Here is a 19,428-nt window from a genome sequence, read left to right as displayed (position 1 = left end):
CATCCCTTTAATTATAATGGTTAGTGAGAAATAAATCACGAATGATGGTGTGAGTGAGTCCGAGTAACACTGTAGGGAAAGAAAACTAGCAAGAATTTTAGTCCAGCGGGAGTGATCGTATCTAGGTAAACAGTCTCTCTCTCTCTCTCTCTCTCTCTCTCTCTCGTGACCTTGCACCGGCTACGTCCTCAGTGACCTGCTCGGCTGGTTGTTCGATCTTTCTCGTACACTTCCGGACGCGTGATGTTTACCATGTGGGAGGAGGACGTTCCCTTTGTTTTGTAAATATCGTGATGGACGGGTAAATATGTGATTGTTTATGTGCGGTATATGTGTTATTATGTATTTGTTTATGTGTGTATGCATTTGTTTGCTTATGTACGGGTTCTGTTTGTTTTTATGTACAGTATATGTGTTTGTGTTCTTGTATGTGTATGTATGTATGTATATTTGTTTATATGTATGTATGTATGTATGTATGTATGTACGAGGCCCGACACAAAAATAACGAGACTAACCCCATAACTCGCGAGCCAAGAGTGGGAGGGGAGGGACAAACAGACGGTTATTGAACATGTTCTAACTTGTTACAGTGTTACAAGGCTCAACTCGATCGCTTCATCCAGTACAAGTGGATGCGTGTTGAAGTATAGACGTGTCCTTACGCTCTGTCGAAAAATGTCGGACTGCAAAACTAAGCAACGAGTTAACATCAAGTTACTCGTTAAACTTAAGAAATCCGCGACGGAAACTTTTCAATTATTAACTGAAGCTTACGGTGAAGATTGCATGTCTCGTGCACGCGTTTTTGAATGGCACAAACGATTTTCGGAAGGTAGAGAAACCGTGAAAGATGATGACCGCCCAGGTCGTCCACGCACAGCAGTTACCGATGACAACATTGATAAAGTTCGAGATGTGATTAGAAAAAAACGTAGGTTGGGTGTTCGAGCAATAGCTGAGAAAGTTAATTTAGACAGGGAAAGTGTTCGACGCATTCTAACGGAAGAATTGAACATGACAAAGGTTTGTGCAAAAATGGTTCAAAAATGTTCGTGTGTGTGTGTGTTTGTGTTTGTGTTTTTACCTGTATCCATGTATGTTTGTGTTCATATGTGTTGATGCATGTGTTTGTGTTCATATGTGTGGCTATATATGTGTGTGTGTTGATGTATGGATGTGTGTGTGTGTGTGTGTTCGTGTATGTTTATGTTCATATATTTGAGTTTATTATGTTAGTGCTTATGGTGGCGCTCAGGGGAAGAACCTGCTAAGCGCTACCCCCAAAAATATAACACACGCTATTCCCACAACTCTGCCTTACCAGCTGTAAAGAGGAGCAACATGATTTGCCTTAAGAAGTATGGTCGAAACTCCCAATAACTGCACATGTATCGTTCCCCGAAATTGCGTGCCGGCTAGGCGCGGTGAGAGCTGCCTGCAAGAACGTGGCAAAAGCCACAGTACCCAGAAGCACCAATCAGCAGCGACCTCGCGTACCGCCTAGGTATGAGACTGCCAATCAGTGTACAGCTTTCTTCTCAGCACCTCGGTCCCCAGTGTTGACGCTGTCTTCAAACACAGTGGATTACTTTTGCAGCTATTGTTGCGCAATTTCCGCCGTCGGTGATGAGCAGAAAAGTGAACATGAGTGACAATAGCTACAGTGAGGAGGGTGTGCCATTGCGTGGCAGGAAGAGACAGTGGAATAGAAATTTGGCCAAGAGTAGGAGGAATGCCGGCCTGGCGTATACTAGCCCCAACACCCAGCGCACTGTACCACCACGTGTTGTGGGGGCCCCTTGCCGTGATGGATGCTTCAACAATGTCACAAAGGAAGGGGTGGACGAAATGTTCAAAACATTCTGGGGTCTTGGTAATTATGGACACCAGAATGCTTACCTGCAGAAGTTAATGACTGTAGTAGACATTAAACGGAAACGTACCAAAGCAGAGGTGAGCAGGAGGTCTGCCACAGTACTGTACAGTGTGATGTACAACAACCAGACTATTAAAGTGTGCAAAGAAGCCTTTTGTGCCATGCACGGTATTGGCAGGTCACGGGTAGACACTGCATGCAGGAAACTAACATGCACTGGGACCCCGACGGCTGATAACCGTGGGAAGACAACACCACACAACAAAATTGTCGGTGTTGCAGCTGAACGTGTGAGGGAGCACCTGAAGAGGGTACGTGTCATGAACTCCCACAACAGCCGTGTTAAACTTCCACGCCGTAGGGACATGGAGACAATCCTGACGACCCAGAAGCTCTACGACCAGTACAAAGAATGGATGTCGGAGGACCACCTAACCGAGAAGCAGGTGTCTTTCCATTATTACAGGGGCGTGTTTAGAAAAGAATTCAACCGTTCCCTCCAACCCTCCCAGACACACACCTGCACCACCAGCGACGGCTTCGAACCCTCCCATACACACACCTGCACCACCAGCGACGGCTTCGAACCCTCCCAGACACACACCTGCACCACCAGCGATGGCTTCGAACCCTCCCAGACACACACCTGCACCACCAGCGATGGCTTCGACACAGGATTTGTCAATAACGACCACAATCCCTGGAAGGTTACAGAGCATCAGAAGGAAGAGCACAAGGCGTTAAGTATCAAGGCACAGTTGCCCCAGGAGTCCTTGGAGTTAAAAGCGATGTACAAGGTAATCATAATGACCATAATATGTATTATTATGTATATTTATGGTAAGGCAATTTTTATATGATTGGCAACGCTGTGTGATAGTTTGTGTCCTATACATGTACAAGATACATATAATGATATGCAATGGGGTGTAAAAAATTCTCACCTACTCTAATTGCAGTCAAGGCAGACAGGCAGGTAGTGGCTTTGGCATATATAGCCACAAGTCGCACACTGGAATCGTGTTTTCCTGTCAGTGGCCAAACCACAAAGAACACGCCTCTTCTTACTGCTAGGCAGGTTAGACCGTGGGGCTGCTACCCTGGAATGGGCCTGAGAAGGGATTGGGATGTCACAGACGCTGCAGATGGTCGTCATCAGGAGTACTGGCTCTCTCTCCTGTGCCCATGGATTGAGCAATGACGAAGCCTCCTCAGTTTCTCTGCCCCTGCAAGCTGCTGGTTACTTGAATGAAATATCCTCGAATTGGTGGTAGCAGCGTTGGTAATTCCATAAACAACACAGAGTGGCCAACTCTTCGTTTTCCTGCTACAAGAATATGTTCCGCACATTTGGTCGAATGCATCGACTCCCCCTTTTGTGCTGTTGTAATATTCAATTATTTCTGGTTTGCCACTGTCGTCGATGGTTGGCCCTGTGTGCAGAGATGGCATCAGCGACACCAACTTTTTGCTGCTTTCGTTTGATTCGTGTTTGTAGGATACAAGGGGAACATCTTGTGTTGCTGGGTTTTATTGGCCAACGGTACCTTTTAGTTATTAACAGTATTTTTTTTTTTACATATTTTTCTTATCGTGTGTAGATGCATAATGCGATGGCAAAAACATAAAAAAATAATTATACAAAGATATCGAAATGATTTTAGAACAATTATTTGGCTTTAAATTGACACTTAGAATAAAGCTTATGTTTAATGTTGTCGAGTCTTGGCGAGGTGATTGTAAGGCCTGCGCGAGGCTTGAGGCTAAAAATATTGACAACAAAATCGAAAAATACTGAAAAATTTAGTTCAACCGTCCTGAGTCGCCCCTCTGAGCTTCAGCTTTGTTTGGCAATTATTACTATTTCGATCGAATATTTTATCGATACCAACCAGTATCCACGTGTTTTACGATCGAGTGGGGCGGGCGTGCTGTATAGTTGCTTTATCGTTGTTGAGTTGTTTTTCTTTACTATTCACGATGACTCAGCCATCAGAGAGTGCAGGGAATGCGTAAACGATTAGCGAGACGTTGTAAAGAGATGCGTGAGGATAAAGCAGTGACTACTGTTTGTGATATCCTTGAAGAAAAATATAATGTATTCAAATTTTATGCAGCCACTGAACCAAATAAAGGTCTAGCTAAACGTAAAACATTAAGCAAACCGAAGTTGGCTGAGTTAGATAAAGGAAAGGGCAAAACAATGGTAGGTTGGAGGAAAGGCGAATGACTTGCTTGTGGTGTGGATTAAAGATTACTCAAAACCTCCACCCTACCACACCACACCCAACACCACACCACACCCAACACCACACCACACCCAACACCACACCACACCCAACACCACACCACACCACACCCACCACATCACACCCAACACCACACCCACACCACACCCAACACCACACACCCAACACCACACACCCAACTCAACCCCTACCCTACCCCACCACACCCCACCACACCCCACCCTACTCCTCCCACAGCTTAACATTACCTGATGAAAAGTAACACCTTAATGATAACTGAAGCTTAACTCAGGCAGGTGGCGTTGAGGTCTTTCGTTATCCTGCTGGGGGTGTCTACAGGTGATCTCATATTTTGTAAGACTGAGAGTGACGTGGGTGTTGTGTGACGGTGTTCCTGAGTGACGTGGGTGTTGTGTGACGGTGTTCCTGAGTGACGTGGGTGTTGTGTGACGGTGTTCCTGAGTGACGTGGGTGTTGTGTGACGGTGTTCCTGAGTGACGTGGGTGTTGTGTGACGGTGTTCCTGAGTGACGTGGGTGTTGTGTGACGGTGTTCCTGAGTGACGTGGGTGTTGTATACTTGCCTAAATACAAAAACCAAAACACCAAGTCAAGGGAAATCAAGTTAAAAGCTATATCATATTTACTTAAACTTGTGTTGAATTCATCTATTTACTAAAAGAGAGCCAATCAAATGTCTCCGCTTTTAAGTAATAACTATTAAACGTTATGGTAAAGCTGCCCTGTTCACCGCTAAGTATTTGAGATGTAATTAAATCCAGTTTTATATCCAGTGTAGTCTTGATTAGAGTCGGTATCTGTTAGGTAGATATGTTAAAGTAAACTGGTGTTAAACTCTGAGGTAGTCCTAAGTTAGCTTTAATGTTAACCCGTGTTCAATCTGTCAGTCAAAAGTGTCATCATATCTGAGGGTTGGTGACCACAGTCTTCTTCCACTCTCAACAATTTCAGTTTTTGTTTTGTTTTTTTACCAATCCTCCGAGATATTGTATGGCTCTGGGAACCCAGTTTTTAATTTCATTCATCCATCCTAGTATTTGCCTTCCCCCTGGCCCTCCTACCCTTAACTTTGTCAGTTGATATTTCTGCCATTATCCCCTCTTCCCTGGTTATATGACTTAAGTAACTATTTTCCTGATTGTATAAATTTCAAGAATTTCTCTTAAGTTTTTGCCAATCTTAGTGTTTCCTCATTTATTTTACTATCAGTAAAATATATAACGGATAAAGCGATCTCCGATTGGATGGGTTTGTTAATCCGGAGAGGAGTCTGGATTAACCGAGAAAAATCCGGATGGCTGCCTGTCGCCTACCATCGCTGGCCTCTTTGTTTACTAGCCAGTCGCGCTGCTACAGCCCACGTGTGCGCATCGCCTTGCTCCCGCGGACTAATTTGTGACTTGTGAACTAATTACCATGGCTTCTAAAGGCAAGACAACTTTAATAGTAAGTCAGAAGAGGGCCAGAAAGGAGTTTAGCTTGAAGGACAAGCTAGCAGTTCTTGAAGATCATGAGAAAGGTATGTCTGCAAAAGTTTTGATGGAAAAATATGACTTGAAAAAATCAACCACCTACGAACTTATTCGGAACAAAGATAAAGTGAAGATGGCCTCGCTTGAAACTGAAGCTGCTATTGGTCAACAAAAAGTGTTTCGTTTGCGTAATGCTGCATTTGGTGGTTTGGACCAGGCAGTGTACAAATGGTACAGCCAACAGCGTGCTGAAGGTGTTCCTGTTAGTGGAATAGACATTCAAGAAGCAGCAGAAAGACTAGCAACACATCTAGGATTGAAAAACTACAAGTGTAGTACTGGGTGGCTTTACCGTTTCCGCAAACGCCACTGCATGGTGGGGAATAAGAAAATTATAGTGAAGCCATTTAAGGTGAAGTTTCTAGAAATTAAGTTGAAGGCTGACTCTGACTCAGATAATGTGGATGAAACTGGACGTTTTTGGCGGTCACTTGCTCGTAATACTCAGGTTGAGAGCGCATTCAAAGCGCCCCAGGGCATAAGATCGTCAATGACTCACTTCAAAGGGATCTAACCTCTTTCCGGTGTCTGCTTAAAGCGTCCACGCTTCTGACCCATACGACAGTCCTGACCAGACATAGAATTTCAGCAGCCTTTTCGTCAAATTAACGTTGATATCGTCTTTATTCATATTTTTTTTAGATTATTATATACTGTTTTTGTATGAAATTCTCCACCTTTTCCCACTAATCTGCTAACCATTTTTTTAATGCTTGTAACTTCTCTCATTAAGAATTCTGAATATATACAGTATTCTACAATGTTGGAGATAGAACACAGCCTTGCCGTACTCTCTGTCCAACTTTGAATCACTTAGTAAGTTCATTATTTATCTTAACACTGCAGCCTCGTGTTGCCAGTAAAGATTTTTTAGAATTATAATACTGTATCCTTCAATAATGCCCATTTTTTCCATGTTTTACCCTATGAAAGGCTTTTTCCAAATCATCAAAACAAACGAGTTTCTTTGGGCCTCTAAAGCCCTTTTACCTCAAATTTTTCATACCAAATACAGCAGTTTTAGTTCTTTTTCTGGACCCATATAACTTAATGTCTATTCAAAATTTTAGTCTACTTAAAATTTTGAATAAAACTTTGCAGGTGTGACCTATTAAGCTAATTGTTCCTAACTGGGTGCACTCTAAAAGCTCTTGACTTTTTAGATAATTACACAAATATGGATTTTTTAAGCATATACAGTAGAGTTACTTAATTTAGTCAAACACTTGATGCCATTCTTGATTTTTTTTCTTTGTTAAGGTCTTCGTAAACTCCACTTTGTCGTATCAACTGTATTCGTTTGCTTATTTTCTTTAAGATTACATTTGTGATCCATTCACTTTTAGCCTCGTTCCTCGTCTGTCCCTTTAAGTTTTTTCTACACACCAATATTGCTCCATTGAAATTATTCCACTTTAGTTTATCGTTCATCAAATACTTCTTCAAACAATAGTGAAAGCTAAATAATTCAGGTGTAAGGTGTGATGTAGTCCTGAGTTAGCTACTAAACCCCCTGTTGAACTCGCCTAATTGATAAAAAAAGTGTAGTAATTCAGGTGTGATGTATATAGTCTCAGATATCCAAAAAATATTAGCTTTTGTGGTTCATTATGTTTAATTAACTTATCGTTACGTTACGGATTCAGTGAAGCTGTGGAGTCGGAAAAAATCGACATGTTGGCAACTCAAGAGTTTCAGCGGCCTTGTTTACACGAGTGGCGCGAGTACGTGTCACTCTTCGTCACAACTAAATGTCTTGCTTGAGAGTTCTATTAAATATATATACATATATTTTATTTTTATTTATTTTATATTTTATCATCATGCCAGATAATTTTGGCAACTATCTCAATGTTTCGAGCAACTACGTGTAGGTGTTGTGTCCCGTGTTTGATAATGTAAGAGCTCAAAGCATCGTTTGCTCATTGTGTTTCATAGCTTAATTTGTTGTTGTTTTCAGTATTGAAAGACCGTGAACATGTCAAAAAGACCTCAACAAACTCTTGCAAAGAGTTGTCAAATGAAAGAACAAATTGAATGTTGCTTAGGGCAAGAACAGCAGCGAGGAGACAGAGCGTTATTATCAACTGACTCGTACCACCTCCAGCAACACGTGGTACTCCTGTTGCCTCAACAGGTCATGCTGCAAGTATGCCTGTTGCCTCAACAAGTCATGCTATTATAGAATGGATATAAATTCACTTGAGTCGGTGCAGCGAAGAATGACAAAAATGATTCCGGGACTTAGAAACCTTCCATATCAGGATAGGTTAAAGAAACTTAACTTGCATTCCCTAGAAAGACGAAGAGTGCGGGGAGATATGATAGAAGTATTTAAGTGGGTGAAAGGAATCAATAAAGGGGATATAGATAAAGTCTTATAATATCCGAGCAGGATAGGACTCGGAGCAACGGATTCAAGTTGGATAAGTTTAGGTTTAGGAGGGAGATAGGAAGAAACTGGTTCACAAATAGGGTGGTGGACGAGTGGAACAAGCTTAGCAACTTTGTAGTAAGTGCAGGAACTCTGAAAGGAGGCTAGATAGATTCATGGATGATAGAGAGTGGTAGTAACTCTCGACAGGAGCTGCCATGCACAGGCCAACCGGCCTATTGCAGGCTCCTTATTTTCTTATGTTCTTAAGTACGCCTGTTGCTTCAAGTCATGTTGCAAGTATGCCTGTTTCAAGTCATGCTACTAGCATGCATGTTGCTTCAACAAGTCATGCTACAAGTATGCCTGTTGTTTCAACAAGTCATGCTATAACTATGCCTGTTGCCTCAACAAGTCATGCTACAAGTATGCCTACTGCCTCAACAAGTCATGCTACAAGTATGCCTGTTGCCTCAAGTACGCCTGTTGCTTCAAGTCATGTTGCAAGTATCCCTGTTTCAAGTCATGCTACAAGTATGCATGTTGCTTCAACAAGTCATGCTACAAGTATGCATGTTGCTTCAACAAGTCATGCTACAAGTATGCCTGTTGCCTCAAGTATGCTTGCTGCCTCAACAAGTCATGCTACAAGTATGTCTGCTGCCTCAACAAGTATGCCTGCTGCCTCAACAAGTATGCCTGTTGCCCCAACAAGTCATGCTACATGTACTATAGTTGTCCCTTTGCCTTAATTTTCTAACAAATTAAAATAAATTTTTATCCTAACACGATAATTACTAAAAATATTTATATCGTTATGTAAAGCGCTTTAACTTACGTTTATATAAACCGTCTTTAACTACTGTACAGTATATCCAGCCCCTTATAAAGTGAATTAATTTACTTGGAAATTTTGAGTTGGGTTGTTCGTACACTTAAGCTCGCTAACCCACTTAACGCAATATGATTTTACGTTAATTCTCCACTTATACTTAACGTTATATTTACGTTAGCTAATTCGCCACTTGGGTAGCCCTATATTTTACGTTAATTCTCCACTTAACGTTACATTTTACCAACCAGTAATTATCCACTTAACACAATTATTTTACTAAATTACTTAACGGGTACTTACGTGTTCTGAATTGAGGCTCTCTCTACAGATGTTCTTCTCCCTCCTCCTCCTCCCCCCTTCCCCCATCTCCACAACACTAGTCGGTGGCTGCTACACCACCAAACAGGAAGGAGAAGGGTGTATTCATTCATCTAGGAAGGGGTGTCAAACTCATGGCCCGCGGGCCAAAATGTAGCCCTTGGGATGGTAAGGTGTGGACCGCTGGAATAGTACACATAGCATGGTGGTAGTAAGAACATATCAGAATATTACCACACACACACACACACACACACACACACACACACACACACACACACACACACACACACACACTGTCTCCTGTAATCACTTCCTTCCCCAGACTTTTAATAAGAGGAACAGCGCCACGCGATATTATGGCCATTATCGACAAATTCCGCTGTGTTCTCATTTGTTGTTTGTTATTCCTCGTAAAATCACTCACCTATAACCTGACCTGACCTAACCTGACCTGACCTAACGTAACCTGACCTGACCTGACCTTGCTCTTTTAACTTTGATGATGTCTCCTCAATTATCACCAATTTTCCCCTATTGACTTATTGCTTTTGTTAATTCCTGTTATGTTTTTTTGTTTTCCTTTCTCGATTTCCCTCCATTTTCATTTTCTTTCTTCTTTCTCCTGTTTTTGTTTTGTTTACGTTTACATATTTTTTTTAGGAGGAAGTTTTATAGATGTATTTTTTTTCTTTAGTAAATAGTACTGGTGGTGGTGGTGGCAGAATTAGTAATAGTAGTAGTAGTAGAAGAGAGAGAGAGAGAGAGAGGGAGAGAGAGAGAGAGAGAGAGAGAGAGAGAGAGAGAGAGACGTTCAAGGGGAGAGAATGAGAGAAAAAGTCAAGAGAAAGAGAGAGCGAATGAATGTCAGAGATGCAGAGATAAAAATATTCAAGGAGGGAGGAGGAGGGGGAGAGATATAGAGAGGGGAGGGGAAGATGGAAAGTGTTCAGAGAGAAAGAAAGAAAACAGAAATTAAATATGCAGAGAAACGTACAAACAGAGAGAGAGAGATAGATTAAGATGAAAAAACGAGAGAATGAAAATAGGAGAGAAAAACGATATACGAAGAAGAAAATGGGGGGAATGAAGATCAGAGTGTGAGATAGAGTGAGAGAGAGAGAGAGAGAGAGAGAGAGAGAGAGAGTGAAATAGAGTGAGAGATTTAACCCTCCATAGAGATATAAGGAATGTGGAACTTTTAGAAGTGGACACATTATAAGTACCATCATTACCAAGTTACCTAGTGAAAACAATCTCTCTCTCTCTCTCTCTCATCGTAAGACGTAGAATGAAAAAGGAAAAGCATTGACTGAAGGAAACAAGATAACGGAAGGGAGAAAGTGAAATAACTGAAGTGAGAGAGTTGGAGGAAGTGAGAGAGAGAGAGAGAGAGAGATGACTGTAGGAAGAGAGAGAGATGACTGAAGGAAGAGAGAGTGATAACTGAAGGGAGTAAGAGATGACTGGAGACAGGCAATAAGGATAGACGTGAAGTTATCAATCCTGGAGGGAGGAATCATTGACTTCAGCATCTCCAGGTATAGTTCTCTCTCTCTCTCACACATATCAGGAGGGGTGGAAGTACATGGAATAAGAAAGTGGGAACAAAAGAGGGGAAAATGGTGAGGGGAAGGTAAAGAGGGAACCAAATGATCGGGAACTGAGGTGGGAATCATTTACGTCAGAATTCCCTCTAGTGCTTCAGTATAGTGTACCTTACCCTAGGTGGCACGGGGGAACAAGAGGAGGTGGTGGTGATAAAACGAGGAGTAAAGAAGGAATGATATCGTATCAGACCAGTTGTAGTTTCGTCTTCGGGAGGTAGAAGGAAGAGACGGATAAAAGCGGAAGATAGGTGATGGGAGTGGAGGGAGGGAGGAACAGAGGGGACGAAGCCATCGGCACTGGAGGGGATGGGGTGCGGGGGCGCTTCTAAGCTACTCCCGTCTTAGTTCCCGCAATGGCCACCAGATGGCTGCTCTCTCCAGGCCCCTCATTTTTGTCAAGTAGCCAATTGAACACGAGGTCTTAAGAATGATGTTTACTATACATAGTTGACGTCAAGGTCTCCTCCTTACAATATCTTGGCGGAGCGGCCCTGGAATAAATAGTTCCAGAGAGGAGATCCAGCATTGATCAGCTGACGGGTCGCCGGCCGGCAGAGGCTAGGCTACCCCCTCCTCATCAATGCTATAAACGTGATACTTAACTGGAGAAGAACAGCAACTGTTTTACCATACGGGACACACTCCTTAGTCTGTACACATGTGATAGTAGTTGAAAATTTGGGGTAGAAGCAAGACCTTTATAAGACAAACTTCGGAAGCCGGTCAACCATGCTATTGATCCCAAGGCTACCAACCTCCAGCTCAACCCGACAGTGATGCCAACTTCCCACCGTCAGGTCGAGGAACATCTGCCTGACCTTTCAAGGGGTGTCAGGTCAGGCTAGGTAACCTGCTGTCCGCGAACGGATGACAGGATAGTGCAGAAATATTTCCTTAACCTTCCAAATATCTTGTTAATGCATGAACAACTTAATTTTGAGTTGTTTACTAAATGTTTTTTGAAAAGAGTTTAGTGATGCCATTGTTACAGCTTAGAGTGTTTCTTAGTTATTATGTTGTATATCACTTATAGTTTTCTTGTATCCTTGATCTAATTTGTACAGCTTACAAAGACACACAGACCTGGGCATTTATGTATTTATAAGAAGTCAAAGGAAGCCTTATGGTTCTTACAATACTACGAAAAACAATTTTGGCAACACTGACTCAGTTTGGTTTCTTCCTTAACAACTTTAAAAAGCTAATATTTGTAGTGAATGACCGTTAATAACAAATTACTTAACAAAGAGGTAGACAACAGACTTCAGGTCAACATTTATAGTGAATCACTGAGCTAAAGCAACTCGGGCCTTTAAGTGAGTATTCTAGGTTAGTTAATCCACTAATCATCAACGGAGATCGAGATGAAAGAACGAGAGGCTTTAGTTTGAGCCCCGTTTTTTACAGTAGCACATTAACTTGAGCGAGACAATTGGGAGTCAAAAACAACAACACCAAAGTCTTAACCTCCACAAATTACTCCTGAACGAAATTTTAAACCGCGCTCAACCGCCATGAAGGACGTTTAGCCAATCAGAGAGCGGGGTCACGTCATGCCAGCCAATGAGCGCCAAGAACGTTTGATCCAACGGTATTTTTTTTTCTCCCAGGAAGAGAGAGACTCCGAATTTGAGGGAACAGCGCTCAACATTCTGGAAGGAAGACGAAGGGTGGAAAGTTGGGAGTCCGCAAGAAGCTTCATCGCCCTCCCCCCCCCTCTCCCCTCACTCCCTCGAGGACGCGAGATACAGGCTGTTGCGAGGCCACTCAGTATTAGACATGAAACCACGGAGGACCAGACATGAGGCTGTTGTGGCTATAGACACGAAGTCAATGAGGAACCCATAAGAACGCGAGATTACTGAAGACCCCTACGAGGACGTGAGAAGCCACTGAAGACGAGACAAGAGGACCTAACGTACGCCACAAGGACTCAAGATATGACCTGTAATGAAACATAAGACTCTCCCCCAGCGAGGACGTCAGACACAAGGTCACCTAGAACGAGACATCGGAGTAGCGTAGATCCCACGAGACGTAAATCGGACACCCAACTACGGAAGTTAGCTGTGGACGCCAACACGATATGAGATTATCAGCTGGTATGGTTCTCCTAATAATGATTGGCGTTATCTACAGCAGACCACTGATGTATCTTGAGTATTTAAACAAGAACCTGACGATACGTTGAAAAGGAAATACATTATTCCGAGAGAAAATTCATTTGGAGCTACGAAGAACAGAAGGGAGATATCTCACACACACACACACACACACAACGAGAGAGGAGAGGAATTCTGTAATTACTGTAACTTGACGTGTATTTTCAGCATACGCCTGTACCCGTATACGTGTGTCTGCACTTGTTCCCAGACCCGTGAATGTACTTGGCAGCTACGTGTCTGTTTTCGTATACTTGTGTTTCATTGTACATGTGCCTGTGGTGGTAACTAATGTATATTTAATTGTCTGTAACAGTGGCTTTCCTGTTGGATCTGAATTCATTGTTGTGATGCAGAAATTAGAAAAAAAACGAACCTTCTGGAGGTGATTAGATATAACTTTTAGGAGCGGTCACACACAGTCAGATCATGCTACTCTTGAAGACGTCTTTGGGGCTCGGCTTCTGGTGTCCCGTGAACCGCAGTCTAGCTTCCTCGAGGTATACGCGTCCCCGATGATGACTGGACGAAAAACTTCATTTCCCTCGTTGATTGGTTGGGGAGAGCGAATCACGGTGCTTATTGGCTGAGTATAGCTCCTGACATGCACTCCTGAATCATTAATTCTATGAAAAAGTTGATCAGCTTCGTTGATTGGGTAGGATGAGTCGGAACACGTCGCTCATTGGTTGAGAGCTGAGACCTCGACTGCCCGCGTCATATGTCGAATGAAAAAACTTTTGTGTCGTTGACTGGATCGGAAGAATCGATCACCCTGCTGTAGGTTGAAAGCCGTCCTTCCTTGACAAGTACGGCCTCGGTGACGATCGGTTACATAAAATAAATGAAGGGTCGACTGGTTAAGGTGATGTTCTTACCTGTCTACTTTTGTTTCTTTTCTTCATCTTTTTTTTTCTTCAAATCTTCTATCATTCCTCCTTGTTGGAAGTCTTATACATTCCTTCTTGCCTATACTGCATATCATAAAACGGCAGCAGCCTATCTCATGTAACCAAGTCACTTCTATCTATTCTTTTTGACACTATATAGATCGTCCTTTCCAATGCAGATTCACATATTTTCTTTTCTTAGTATTTTTATTTTTCATCAACCTCCAAAACAAAAGTCAATTCTAAGTGAATGTTCCAAAGCAGTGTTTTCACATATGTCATTTGAACTCCTTTACTGAATGTGTTTGACTTTTTATCATCTATATTGCAAACTGTGTCCCTACCATCACTTAAACTCTTTTGTCACTTGTTTTACTGTACGGTCTTCTCTCTCTCTCTCTCTCTCTCTCTCTCTCTCTAAACTGAGACACATTACGGTGGTCTTCACATGTTCTGTTTTAGCTCCTGTAACTTGTCCATCTTCTGTAGTTCTCGTGGTGTGTCTGCCTGCCACTATACCTTGATCATATGACACCTTTGCTCCTCCTCCCTCCTTCACTGTTACCAGCACCTCAACCCTCATCATCATCTCAGCTAAAATTAAAGAAAAGGGAAGAAATGAAAAGTAGGAGTAGCAACCATCCATGCTGTACTCCCCTTTTTATTCTTAACACAGTAACACGCGCACGCTCTGTATTTTATAGATTACTGCTTGTCGACAACTCTGTAAGCGCGTATTCTCATTAACAACTATTGGTAGCTTGGCTGAGAAAAGTTTTAGTGGATTGATTCCTGAAATTTGTATAGATGTCATTGATTGGGCGACGAGAGTAAGTGAACTTAATTGTTAGGTTGTAAATCATCCATCGACTGCAGCAAATCTTTCGGATTGTTTTGCAAAGATTCTAAAAATTTGAAAAGTTTAAATTTTTCTCTGAACTGTAGACGTGAAACGGCACCTAATTTAAAGGGATCATCCAGCTGTGAACGATCGACAAATTATGAAAAATCGGGTTTTCTAAAGAAAACAATCTCAGAAATCTGGCAGCCTTCAGCTTAGCTGCCAAGTATGAAAGATGTACCTTAATATTTTCTACCATAAAAAAAATCATAAAGAAACCCCCCATCCCATTTTTCTCGTTAGGTTTTGCGTGATTCTTGTTTTCTGTTGTTTTCATAATCAGAGCAAAATAAATAATTTGTTTTATTAAGCATAATGTGTTGTCTAATGGTAGACCCTGCTGCCATATGGCATCACAAGAATTGTGACCAAGTCCCAGGTTGCTGATCTGACTTTCTGCCTCATTTACACACAATTGCAGGATCTCAATTGTTTCTCTTACTATTGACAACACAACATACATACATTGTTTCTCAGGCCCTGATGTGGGTCAGTGACCTGTGCCTGGGTGGGCTAATCCCCTTAAAAAAAAAAGCTACAGCCTGTTGGCTGGTAGGAGGGGAAAAATTTAGTGCCGGGCTACCCCTTGACCATCGCACAACTGTGTCGCAGTATCTCAAGAGTTCAACAGCTTTTTACTTCGCTATTACGTAGTTTCTTCAGCGATTTCTTCTGGTGAAGATGCCTAGAGTCTCCAATAAGAAACTGAGGAACCGTGCTAGAGGAGCAGTCAATATTAGAGCACGGTATGGAGGAATAAAGAATATTTCCAGCTCACATAAGCAGCATGACGTTGCCACCTCACCACCACTGTCTTCACCACAACCAGGACCATCTTCACAGCAGCCTTCACCCACGAACTTGCAGGTCCAGAGTACAGCACAGCTGCAGGAACACCCTTGCATTCCAGCAATTAATATCCTGCGAAAGCAGGAGGGGACCAGGTGCCTTGAACTTATTAATCTTCAAAGGCTTGTAACTAAAAACTGAAAATTTTCACATAAAATTGGAAATAACTCCAAAAGTTCTTGGGCGATTTAAAATTTTTAAACATTATTAGATTCACCAATGAGAGGAGAATATTTAGGACTAGAATCAGTGTGCAACATTGTTAATAGACGATTCTCCACCCCAGTCCTCTCTACAGGAAGAATCCCCCTCCCCCCTCCTCCCTACAGGTAAGGTCAGGACAAATGGGCGTGGGCTCTGTGACTTGACCTTTATAACTGATGTACACACTTGTTATCGGGTCATATTTTGTTAAACGAATGAACCACCAGTCAAACTATGTCGCTTTTTTGTTTTTTGAGGTGTTTTTCTTTGTTCCTTTCTGGTCATTTGTTATAGTCGTTAACCTTGATACTTGTATACACGAAGATGATGTTTTTGACGCAAACAAACAAAAACAACTAATCATGTACGTACATTCGCTACACAAAGTATCTGTAAGTTGTGTCATGATGTCTAGCATAAAAATTTGCAGATACATTTTGTTAGCGAGTGTAAAGTGAACCTTCCCCAAAATCGGAGAATTCTGTTAATTAGAATAACTAAGTAATTGGAAGTCTGTTATTGAGAGGGTATAGTATTGTACTGTATGGTAATTTACTGATGTTGTAAAGGTGTAATAATACCAGTAAGGCCACCTAGGCTTGGAGCAGACGAGTGACAGGGATGATTGAAAAAAATTGGCATACTTTATGTTTACAGGGAATTTGAAGGTTAATACGTCCATTTTCGAGTATAATTTTGTCCATGGAGTAGAATTAGACGCTATAGTGCACTTGATATCAGAATTATTATATACCGTTAGTTTTATTCATATATTCATGTAGTTCTAAAGTTTTCGTTATAGGTAGAGTTATAAAATTTGTCTCGACTGTTGGTGGTGCTTATAAACTATACCCAATATGGTTACTTACACATGGTAGTAATAGTGATAGTTGTGATATTAACTTGTAACGCCCTAGTAGTAGTTACCAGTATATTTACTTGTAACACCCTAGTAGTAGTTACCAGTATATTAACTTGTAACACCCTAGTAGTAGTTACCAGTATATTAACTTGTAACACCCTTCATCACTCTCTTTTCAGAACAACTCTATCAAGGGGAATGTAAACGAACTCCACGAGAAATTGGAAAAAGAAGAAAACAGCGAAGGCGAAGAAATCAAACCTGATATCAAATATGAAGAGTTTGACCCTGAGACCGTATATGTGGAGGACGATACTGGGCTGGTCAGCTTGTTGGATCTAGACTCGTTACAACAACAGCAGCAGCAGCAGTCCCCCCAGCAGCACTCTCCCCCGAATGACCACCTCACTAACGACAACGGCGGAGGCGAAGGCATTATTAAACAGTGTCCAGATTTAACGGAACCCGTCCCTACCACCTCGTCTAGTGTCCCGTACAGTAGAGGAGATCAAGTAAACGAGTTTCATCTTTTTGGTATGAACGTGGCCTCCCAGTTGAGAGCCATGCCTCTTAGGGCGGCGCTTGAGGTCCAACTGCAGATACAGAGAATCCTCACGCAAAAGAGGTTGGAAATACAGTGATAGATGGATGAATGTATATAGTTAGATAGTTAGTTTAAGCTACATATGTACAAACAAAATATTACCTATTGGTTCAGTGTACAGTCAACTATACTGAGGTCCGTTCGCTTCTCTCCCCCCTGAACCACGACCCCCTGAGATTCAGACTCGTGAACCCGAAGCAGTAGACTGATACATTATTCTGCCCATAAATGTTTCTGATTTGTGAGTCTGAATTTCGGAGTTCGTAGCTCAGGGGGGAGAGGTGAACGGACTTTAGTAGTTGACTGTATAGCTACATGGACAGTGTAGCCGTTAAGAGGAATTGTGGGTAACTAGGGATTTTAAGTAATCCCTCAAGAAAAAAGTGGAACTAGGGATTTAATGTAATCCCTAAAATGTAACCAGGGACTTGAGTTTACCTGATGGCTGCAGTGACTATAAAAAAAATCCTGAAAACACAATTAGGGTTTACATGAAATTTCTGAATAATTTGGGGGATTACGTGACATCCCTAATAGCCACCAATGATAGTCCATGGCAGCTCTCTGATGACAGCCTTACGTGAGGACAAGAATGCTGAATGGGGTTGGTGTTGAGGTGAGAGTGTGTCAATGTCATGTCAAATCAATTAAATTTCCGACTACTTAACGAACAGTGTCATGTGTCAAGACCACTTTACGATAACCTGTGTAGAAGTGTCATGTCAGTATACATGCTTACCAACTGCTCACGGTGTCAATTTTCATGTCATACCAATAAATTTTCCGTCGTTCTTGTCATTTTTTGGGGAAGTTACATCATTATATATAAATTTACTTCTGAACTATGAATCTGAGTCATCAGATTTTACCAATGACAATGAAGAAAAAAGACAACAGCAATCTGTACCAGGAGCTCTCGATGTGATTGTCTGTACATACTTAACAACTCTCTGTGCATACTTTGTGGGAAACAATATGAAACCATGGACGATAATTTTTGGTTCACGAGGGTTGTCACTAGTCACTCCATAAAATCTCGGAGCATATCGACCTCCACCTGCACGAATAGTTGTTTTAGCTACTTTACCTTGAGGGTGGGAGAACGCCTCTGAGTACTAGAGTCTCTGCGATGTTTTGATGCCATTATTCACGCCTATTTTAGATCTCGGCGTATACTTGAGGCAGTTAGCTAACCTACTGCAATTTATATGGACGTAACCGAACCCAACCTGACCTAACCTATCCTGGCCAAATCTAACCAAACTTACCCGGGCCTAACCCAAATTAACTTAGTACTTATCCTGACCTAACCTAACCCAAAGTAAGGTAACGTAACCTAATCCAACCCAACCCAGCCCAACCTAACCTAACCCAACGATTCCATTTATCATGCCAAATGCTCAATGATTGTCTATATAGTTATTACTGTACCTGTACTTGTGGCTGTTCCTATATAATAAAGAATTTGTAATTATTAGAAGTGTTCATAACTATATAAATACTTCCGCCTTGTTTATTGATCACACAAACACAGGAGATTGAGTGGTGTAAACAAACCATCTTTTGTGTACTGTTTATCACACATGACATTGACAGTAACCAAACAAATGTTCCACTAAAAGAAAAATGTTCCACACAACATTTGACAACATGGAAACAAACGTTCTCTTATCCACTGTGAGAGAAAACGTTCCATTTAAAGGCTTGAGTGGAGCATAGAATATAATTATATAGTATAGGATTAACAAACCACTCGGGTAAAATTGGGCTGAATGATGCAGTGTAGAGAAGGTGACCTGACCTGTTCTATACAGTATGTACAGTAGGGCAAGTGGCTTATGGGTGAATATTATAACAAATTAAAAAAAGGAATGAATGAGGTCAGGGATAAGTTTAAATATGAACTGTATTTACAAAGTGTCTAATTTGATCTTTATGCAGATGAGTTGGATAACTTCAAACATAGGTTGGATGGATATATGAGCGATAGGGGTTGGGTGTAAACGGGACTGTTCAGTATGGGCCAACAGGCCCGCTGCAGTTTCCTCCATTCTTATGTTCTTATGTTCGTATGTGGCGGTGATACTGGGTACATATTGTGAATGGGTATGTGTGTATGTTAGCCGTTTTAAACTTTATT

The 19,428-nt window shown here is 41.7% G+C and overlaps 1 protein-coding gene across 4 annotated transcripts in view; it reads left to right on the top strand.

Annotated features, from left to right (window-relative positions):
• LOC121878935 overlaps positions 1–18,762 on the top strand; it is a 74,615-nt gene extending 55,853 nt beyond the window's left edge. For 3 of the 4 annotated variants that reach the window (XM_042385368.1, XM_042385367.1, XM_042385369.1), the window contains one exon: positions 16,864–18,762. In XM_042385368.1, the coding sequence (XP_042241302.1) occupies positions 16,864–17,325 (462 nt within the window). In that variant the 3' untranslated portion in view covers positions 17,326–18,762. The remainder of the gene's footprint in view (positions 1–16,863) is intronic. The other variant, XR_006091261.1, reaches the window with a different exon arrangement.
• Positions 18,763–19,428: the final 666 nt, after the last annotated feature.

The sequence above is a fragment of the Homarus americanus genome, unplaced genomic scaffold (genome assembly GCF_018991925.1).
Source record: "Homarus americanus isolate GMGI-L3 unplaced genomic scaffold, GMGI_Hamer_2.0 scaffold4060, whole genome shotgun sequence".
NCBI classification, from domain to species: Eukaryota; Metazoa; Arthropoda; class Malacostraca; order Decapoda; family Nephropidae; genus Homarus; species Homarus americanus.
This window is presented reverse-complemented; position numbering and strand designations above follow the sequence as displayed.